Source organism: Haliotis rufescens, unplaced genomic scaffold (assembly GCF_023055435.1).
Source record: "Haliotis rufescens isolate VD_foot unplaced genomic scaffold, xgHalRufe1.0.p SCAF_6, whole genome shotgun sequence".
Taxonomy (NCBI): Eukaryota; Metazoa; Mollusca; class Gastropoda; order Lepetellida; family Haliotidae; genus Haliotis; species Haliotis rufescens.
Window position 1 is genome coordinate 15,838,584 of NW_025964334.1, and position 9,811 is coordinate 15,848,394.

The following is a 9,811-nucleotide window of genomic DNA, read 5'->3' on the forward strand; positions in this document are numbered from 1 at the left end:
TGTCGGGAATCGAACCGGGGTCTTCGGCGTGACGAACGAACGCTTTATCCACCAGGCTACCCCACCGCCCCTTCAATGCTTGAGAGTAAGTAATCTGCAATAGAAGTCAGTAGTAGTCTGTCCTGTTGACAGAAGAGACACCTCTCTTGAATTTTCGTGATGATCGACGTGCATAAACAATTTGAACAAGACACATTTGGTGGCGGACAAGTTATGGTTTGGAGAGGAATGAGTTTGAACGAAACTTTATATAATAAGGAATGTAACTTTGATGCCAGACATGGTGATGAGATTGTCAGCCAAATGTGACAACTGCGTGGATGATAATTTCGTCCGAGTCTATATGTGTGTATGTATTAACCTTAATATTCCTTAGACTGAGCGGCTGGGTAGCCCAGTGGTTAAAGCATTGGCTCATCAACCCGAAACCCAGGGTTCGTTTCACCACATGGGTACATAATGTGAAAATGGGTGTCCACCCGCCATGACATGCTCGGAAAACTTTAAACAATGGCGTAAAACATCTGGCCAACACATTAGTGTTAGAAAGTAAATTGATTTAAGCAGTGATGCGGAATTTGATGGTAAGCTTTCCACGACATTCTTAAAGCGTGACCAAGGCCCGTGGAGATCACGAGTCGTGAATTTATTTTTGACAGGGGTTTCAGTATGTGGAATTGTCACCAAGGTCTTTATACCAAATGATAAAGTCCTCAATATGTCCGATAGTTTCATAGTGATTTCAAGCGATTATCCAAACGCCAATCGCACACAGAACTTCGAGGCATTATCATGCACACTGCACTCATCTTGGTTGTGGGGAAGCTAGACAGCCTCAGACAATTATTAATACTTCAGTTCTATGCAGTCACACGTGTAACTCTGTACATCGACCTATACGAAGCCTATGTGTACTGGGCAACCGTGCCCACGGGAAACACGTGTGACTCTGTACATCGACCTATACGAAGCCTATGTGTACTGGGCAACCGTGCCCACGGAAACACGTGTAACTCTGTACATCGACCTATACGAAGCCTATGTGGAATGGGCAACCGTGCCCACGGGAAACACGTGTGCTAGAAACAGAACACAACATGAGGTTTGTCTTGTTTAATCTATTTAATGCAATTCAGGTATGTAAATATTGCACATACAGCTGCCGGGACTACCGGTCATCGTTGATGGATGTCCCGACAACTCACAGGACACTGGCGGACCACAGGGAGACTAGAAGTAAAGTGAGAGGCGTCGTCAGCGTTGAACTGGTACCTGCAAAGACAACATTGTTGGAGTGAGTTGGGTTTTACGCCACTTTTAGCAATATTCCAGCAATACTACGGCGGGGACACCAGAAATGGGCTTTACACATTGTACCAATATGGGCAATCGGATCGGGGCCTTTGGTGGACTAGCTCTGTTTTGTTTGTTTGTTGTTTAACGTCGAGTACCGACCAGACAATCCAGTGATTGACATGAGCATCGATCCACGCAAATGCATGGGATACGATCACATGCATCAACCAAGTCAGCCTGACCACCGGATCCCGTTGGTTGCCTCTTACGACAAGCATATAGCGCCTTTTATCTTCAGGGGATCTTCAGGGGTAGTCAAATGTTCCTCAAACTCGTTCTAGTTATATATGTCTCTAAGATTGTCTTGAATCAAGTGAACAGCAGAGATACAGATAAGCAGCTTATTTGCGTAAAATACCCCCCCTCCAATATTCAAAACCAAATTACTTTAAAAATGCTTGCGTACAGAAACGCATGCATTAAATGAAAAACTGAAAAGTATAAAAACAGTTCGCGTAAAATACCCAAAGAGCTAATTTACTTTCCGAGTCAAGCCTGTATATTTAGAACAGTTATATACATCTAAACCATTATTTCATACTTTTTTTCAAATCTTAAAATGTTCACTAATTTTGAGAAAAAACCAATCGAGTGATGAAAAGATGAGTGAAAACATTTTGGTTACCCAATGAAAATTGTAATAACCCAATTAAAATAGAAACCCAAGAGTAGAAACTCAATTGCTCAAAAAGTTATCTGGAACACATGCAGTACTCTTTTTTATCAACTACCGTATTCGTCGTAATAAGCGCCAGGGCGCTCTCAGAATTAGAAATAGGGGGGCTCTCATTAGATTATTTTGGTGGAAAAAAACAGAGTTGAAAGATAGTAAATTTCGTGGTTTATATTGACAGCCTGAAATATTCATATACGACAGATATATTTTTCCAGGATGTAATTGCCCATAAATAAGGATGCATATAACACATGGGTGCGTATTATACACGAATAAATAAGTCTTGCGTACATTGATCAATCGGAATGGGTGCTGATTGGGATTGTTCACTAGCCAATATATTAGCAAATATCGCCGTGGGCGCTTATTACGTCGAATACGGTATTCTTCTTGCCTCCAGAGCCTACATTTGTCAGTAAAATATCCAATCTGTTAAAACGGGTTACACTCGAGCGAGTTGGGACTTTCGAGATAGCATTCCATATACACTGACCGACTTCGCACTCCTTATCAATGATGTTTACAGATGATGGAAGAGAGGTCAGGTTTCTTAACTCAGGACAGTCGCCTTTATTCAGCTCAAAACAATCTTCAAACTCCAGAAGCGCTCTGAAAAGACAACGTTTTCTGTAAACACTATACATGTAAGGAAGAGAATTTATGGATGTCAACTTCTTTAAGTCCGTAGAGAAAAGGTCTTCAGCAACCTCTCTTCAAAGACTATACGTTTGTTTTTTAATGCCACTCCGCAATATTAGTCTGTAAACAGTCTGATTCTAACCGGATCCTCACGGGGGTCTCGGGTCAATGATACTAAGCGTACTTCCTAATCATACAAAACGATCATGCAGATCCGTTGTCAGGTATATTACCCTGTCAGACGAATCGTGCTATATCCCGGCTGATGTGATGAGCAACGACCCACGGGGCCAATGGCGCAACCAGCCAGGTCACGTGCACATTATTACCATCCGAAACTCACTAACCCACTTACGAAAAAGGCCCAGAACCCAGTCAGTGAGCGAGCCAATGGTATGCTCCCCTGATTGATATACCGCGACACTGTACCAGGGCCCTTTTCCATTAAGCGACCTATGGTAACGGGGCCTGGTTACACTAGAACTCGACACAACAGAACACCAACCTCGGAGTTCACGACAAAACAAATAAATTTGAAGTGATTCCGTGGCACTTGATTGGCTATTCAAGAAATGTATTCATGCGCGTAAGTTTCCGTGAACCGAAAACATAGGCCACGCCCACCAAACGACTACCGCTTCCTGATAATAAAATGGACGCGGCTTGCGTTGCATTATTAGTGAGTGAGAGTATGGTTTTACGCCGCTTTTAGCAATATTCCAGCAATATCACGGCGAGGGACACCAGAAATGGGCTTCACACATTGTACCCATGACGGGAATCGAACCCGGGTTTTCGGCGTGACGAGCGAACGCTTTAACCACTAGGCTACCCGACCGCCCCTGTTGCATTAAACTGAACAATATCACCGATTCCATATTGTCATCTACAGTTGGAGCGTTAATGCTTAAATAAACAGTCTAAAAAGGTATTGGTGTTGTATTTATTTATAAGAATTAACTTCAATGTGTTATTTTTAATCTTTTTACCTTCATAAACGCAGAACTATTATTGACGTATCCCAATGTTATGGGTTTTCGGACGCTTAAGATACATTCGTAGTTTTCTCTCTAATCATATACACAACTGTAAAACATCTCATTCATTTATAATAGATAACTTTCTCTAAAAGAAAACAAGCAATCATCTGAGTATTTACAATGTATATGTGATCCTACATCCCCCGTTATAACCCGAGTAATCGCGATGAATCATTCGTGACCAACTCGTGTTATTCCGGGACATGCCGAATAATTCAATATCTTCTTGCAGGTTACGGAAAGGGGCGAGTGGTGACGAATGCGCGATGAATGTAGCCGTCCGAAAAACCTATGACCCGACGATGTATTCTCAACAAGAACAGCCATAGGTCGCTACTACGATAAACATGATATGCCGGCATCCCATCACCATGTTCATGGACGACGGTCCTAAGAAAAGCGTACAGATGTACTCACGGACATGGGAAGTAGGTCTCAGAAAACTGGGCATAGGGTTTGAGAGCCAGCGAACAGTTCGCCAGTCCGCCACACCCTGTCTGCATACTCAGGTTCTGGCGGAGATACGGGTAGTACTCGAAGCTCGCTGAAACAGAACAAATACTTTTTTTGGTTTGGTTTGTTGTTTAACGCCGCACTCAGCAATATTCCAGCTATATGACGGCGGTCTGTAAATAATTGTGTCTGGACCAGACAATCCAGTGATTGATATCATGAGCATCGATCCACGCAATTGGGATTCGATGACATGCGTCAACCAAGTCAGCGAGCCTGACCACTCGATCCCGTTAGTCGGCTCTTACGACAAGCATGGGTTGCTGAAGACCTATTCTAACACGGATCTTCACGGGTCGAACAAATGCTTAGTTGAATCGCAGTGTATCAGTAATGTTATGCTATATGTTCAACTCCAGATATTAAAGTTATTACCGACTATTGTTTTGACGGCCAGTGAAGTAAACGATGAGTGAGTGAGTTGGGTTTAACGCCGCCTTGAACAGTATTCCAGTCATATCACGGCGTGTCAGCTTAATGTGGGAGGAAATCCCAAAGTGATGCAGGTCTCAGACGTTTACCACTCTGGTGAAACCTACGAGCACGGGTATGGTGCTGACACACCTAGACACATAATCGGGGCGAACCCACAATCACAGGTTTCTGGCGTGCCCAAGGGACGCAATTCTGCAAAGCGACTGGGCCACACATGGCCCGTATTAATAAGATGAACCCGACTCATCATTGGTTGATAGCATGACTTATGTAATACGTCTACTGCTGGTTACCCGATGACACAAACGTAGCCTTTCGACAGTAACCATCCCTTCCCATATTTTAGTCAGCTGCTCATACTGGTTCACTTGGTAGGTTGCGCTTGCGCTCCATCGCACAGCCAACCTAGGGAACCAGGCTGTCCGCTCCTCAGACCAATTTTGTTTGTTGTGTAACGCCGCACTTATCAAAATTCCATCTACCGGGGTATATGACGGCTGTATGTAAATAATCGAATCGATCTACGCAATTGGGATACGATGACATATCAGACATATCAGCCAAATCGGCGAGACTGACAACCCAATGCTGTTAGTCGCCTCTTACGGCAAGCATGGATTGCTGAAGACCTATTCTCTACCCGGATCTTCACGTGTCCCTAAGAAAAGAACGAGACTTCATTCTCGTATGTCGACAGTAGTCATGTGTGATGAATCGGTTCAAAGCCACATGCGTCACATTTTTAAAAATGTTCAAACTTATATCACAGAGTTTTGGAAAGTGTTTGGAAAAGTGAAATTCAGTAAAATATACCCCATTTCCTTTCAAAAAATAGGTGTTGGAGTAATTTCAAAAGACTACAACAACCACCTCTTCCGGTTAGAGCTAGGTATATACAGTTACCATAACGTTCCTTCTTGTTATAAAACTGGTCGAAGAGATTGCTGTAGTTGGCCGGAATGGTTATAACACCAGGCTCCTCCTTTGAACACAGACTTGCACGGGCTGCCTTCATCTTCACCAGTTGTTCCTCGTTACTATCAGGGTGGGTATGCTCAGTCGTATCTGGTGAGGACTGGGTGGGGGATTCAGAAGTTGGCCCTGAGGGAGAAGTTGGCCCTGAGGGAGAAGTTGACTCCGTGTCCGCGGGTGGCCCAGTGGATGTTTCTGTCGAGCTGCTTTGGTCGACAGTGGAGGTCGCAGCCCCATGGCATTCAGTCACCTTGTCCTCAACACATGCCAGATAGCGGGCATATTTCCTGTACACAATAATATATACCAGTGAGTTCCCCATACAATCATCAATGTGACTTCACCAGAAACAAAACGTTTTTATTAAATATATTTCTTTCAAAGGGAATATTGATCAGATGATTTACTTCAATAAGGATACAGGCTGCCCTGTATTTGTGGGAAAATAATCCAAAAGTATATCCCTTATTACGTTGAGAGATCCTTGAAAGTAAATATTTCCCTCGAAATACTACTGTGCACATTGACATTTAGATCTAGTTAAGAATCGGTCTGATCAGTGATCACCTACCTACGGAAGCCTATTGGAGTCAACAACCTGACATTCTGTTTCTTTTCTGAAGCAGGAGATACTAAACTCGTAATAAAGTTTTGACTTTAATAGGCTTTCAGACCTACCCGCAGTTCAGTTTTCGTTCATGTAGCAGTTGCAAAGTCAGCACGAATTTGCCATTGCAGTGATCAACCGCTGGGCATTCTTTGGTCAGTGGGGCGCTATGCAGATCTGTTAACACGAAAACAATAAATAAAAATAAACATTACGGTAAGAAGACGACCATCATGTCATGCTACAACATATGCAGTGTCAAACTATACATTCCGTACAGGGGAAATGCTATTAGCACATTGAAAAGAAAAATGATGTAAGATTTCTTACCTGAGAGTTCTAACAGGAGAAATAAAACTACAATATATGTTGACATATTCTACTGGAATCGGCTACACAATAGTTTCAGTTGATTTGTTTCAGTTTAACCTTTCACGTCCACAAGCCACCAACACTGCTGCCCATGCGCATCCTGCGCACGTGAAACTCGTGCGACATTCAAACTGGCGCGTTTCTACGCCATGTCCATATAAGGTAGGAAAATAGTTCAAGGGTAAATCTATATATTTTTAATCAGGTATGCTCTAAATTGCCCATTTCGGTATCCAACGCGCACTTTAAACAGGTTACACGCTATTCAGGTAATATCGTGTTTTACTGTCGCACACAAAACCTATTTTGTTTGGTTTTACATTGTCCAGTTGAAGGATATTCACGTTAACAAGCTCGGGGGAGGGGAGGGGAGGGGAGGGGGCGCAGTTATGATGGAAAATCTATTTCATTCTTATTTAATTAGTCCGCCTTGGGATTCAGACATGATTGCTATAAAGACAAACGCTCGCATATAACTTGTCTACAGCAGTGCAGATAACTTGTTTTCCAACACAGACACCACGTTGGAAATCCGGGTGAGAATTGGTTCCCAGCAACCTGGGATTGTCTGAGAGGCGTCTTATTAGATCGGGTGGCCAGGCTCGGCGACTTCGTCAGTGGTATCGTGACGGCGTAAGACGGTACTCATAATATCAATCACTATATATTTTATCTGGTACTCACTCGATTGTTTACAAGGCGCCTTGATAAAACTGGAACTTAGCGGCGTTAAACAAAACCTACAATTTAATTAGTGGCAAGCATAACTCAATAGGAAAACAATCAGTTCTTATTCTCTAAAGTATTTGGCGTTGTTAACTTGGGACTATGGGACTTGATTTTTGTTTGTTTGTTTAACGCCGCGCTCAGAATTATTCCAGCTATATATGACGGCGGTCTGTAAATAATTGAACCTGGGCCAGACAATCCAGTGAATGATATCATAAGCATCGATCCACGCATTTGGGATACGATGACATGCATCAACCAAGTCAGCGAGCCTGACCACCCGATCCCGTTACTCTCCTCTTACGACAAGTACAGTCGCCTCTTACAGCAAGCATGGTTATACAGCAATTCAAACAAATTATTGTTTGCGTTTCCAAGGCAACACGTCGAACATAGTTTCAAATAAGAGGTGAACGCATAAGCTGTAAATGTTCAATCATACATGTGCAACTTTGCATAAAAAGTCAAACAAGTGTTGTAGTGTGTAGATATCGCTTGATCTCATCCAAGCGATATCTCCTGTGGGAGCCAGTTTTGGATGATAAATATCGTATTGCTATTTTGTGCCAATCATAGAGCTGCTTAATCTCCGTATTGTTTGGTTGCAATTGCTCCATTTAGCGTTTGATTACACTTGTGAAATCTGTCACTATTTGTTGAAGTTGTTATCAAGAAACAAAATGTATAAATGCACTAATTTACTTGTACCAACTGTCTACACTGATATGACTCACGAGTTCTTAAATTGGATGCGAAGACAAATAAAGTGGTATGCCAAGAAGTGGGGGATTGGCACCCTCAACCAAGTGAGCGAGGGACTGAGAGTGTGTGTGTGTGTGTGTGGGGGGGGGGGGGGGGGGGGGGGGGGGGTGAGGGGGGGGTGAGGGTTGGTTGGTTTGTTGTTTAACGCCGCACTCAGCAATATTCCAGCTATATGACGGCGGTCTGTAAATAATCGAGTCTGGATCAAACAATCCAGTGATTAGTATCATGAGCATCGATCCACGCAATTGGGATCGATGACATGCATCAACCAAGTCAGCGAGCCTGACCACCCGATCCCGTTTGTCGCCTTTTACGGCAAGCATGGGTTGCTGAAGATCTATTCTACCCCGGATCTTCACGGGTCGGGAGAGTGAGTGGAGTGAAGAAAATAATATTTTGGACAATACACCTTTTAAAAGCCCATGCTACAAGGCCTAAAACCTAATTAGTTTTAAATATTTAAAGAGACATACTTTTTGACATCCCAAGGTACATCAGGTAAAACCCTGAGGACACCTGCTCGATTCCAATGTTTGATGCTGCAGTCAAATCTCCTCCTATGGAAAGGTAAGGTCTGCATTAACTCATCGACATTTGTTTTAAGTGATCAGCACAAACCAACCAAATCCTAGACTCTTGGCTTTTCAACAAAGTGCACATGCCTGGAAATCTGTGAAGAAAGTGTTATTTAAACACACACTTGAGAAACATTGGACAGTCCTTATTTCCTGTTTTAACAGGTATGCTACTGGTAGGGAAGGACACGATTACCCCTTTTGCGAACACCTGGTGTCATCGCTGATTTTCAGTGATCCATTCATATAATTTTCCCTTTTATTTCGTCTGTTTCGTGGAATATTCGAAACAAGTTATTCTCTCGCGTTGACCTTATATATTTACAGGCTTCCAATATTCAGTAATATTAAACTAAGTATTAAGATTGTTACAAAGTATTATATATAAATCTAATTTCCAAACCGGAAATTCTTTATTCCAATTTTTAAATTTTAGGTTCTATGTTAATCTTTAGTAATGTCAGTAAATTCTGAACACATGGACTATTGTCAGCTAACTAGATATACTATACATGCTACACCAAGTTGAATTTTACTAGAATAAGGTTCCAGATCTCTTTGCTCTTGAAACCATCTATTGTTGTTGCAGTTGATCCTGAGCCAGGAATTCACTGGCCATGGTGTAGTTATGGCATTATGATGACGTCACTAGTGTTGTTGCAGTTGATCCTGAGCCAGGAATTCACTGGCCATGGTGTAGTTATGGCATTATGATGACGTCACTAGTGTTGTTGCAGTTGATCCTGAGCCAGGAATTCACTGGCCATGGTGTAGTTATGGCATTATGATGACGTCACTAGTGATGTTGCAGTTGATTCTGAGCCAGGAATTCACTGGCCATTGTGTAGTTATAGCATTATGATGACGTCACTAGTGATGTTGCAGTTGATTCTGAGCCAGGAATTCACTGGCCATTGTGTAGTTATAGCATTATGATGACGTCACTAGTGTTGTTGCAGTTGATCCTGAGCCAGGAATTCACTGGCCATGGTGTAGTTATGGCATTATGATGACGTCACTAGTGATGTTGCAGTTGATCCTGAGCCAGGAATTCACTGGCCAGTGTGTAGTTATGGCATTATGATGATGTCACTAGTGTTGTTGCAGTTGATTCTGAGCCAGGAATTCACTG

The 9,811-nt window shown here is 42.6% G+C and overlaps 1 protein-coding gene across 1 annotated transcript; it reads right to left on the reverse strand.

The window, feature by feature from the left end:
* Positions 1-1,103: 1,103 nt before the first annotated feature.
* LOC124140597 lies at positions 1,104-6,732 on the reverse strand. The gene is made up of 6 exons (XM_046508245.2): positions 6,569-6,732; positions 6,310-6,415; positions 5,563-5,918; positions 4,129-4,255; positions 2,526-2,641; positions 1,104-1,272 (listed from the first exon to the last, which is right to left on the reverse strand). The coding sequence occupies exons 1-6, from the start codon at positions 6,612-6,614 to the stop codon at positions 1,202-1,204; spliced, it is 822 nt and encodes a 273-aa protein (XP_046364201.2). The 5' UTR covers positions 6,615-6,732; the 3' UTR covers positions 1,104-1,201.
* Between the last annotated feature and the right edge of the window lie 3,079 nt (positions 6,733-9,811).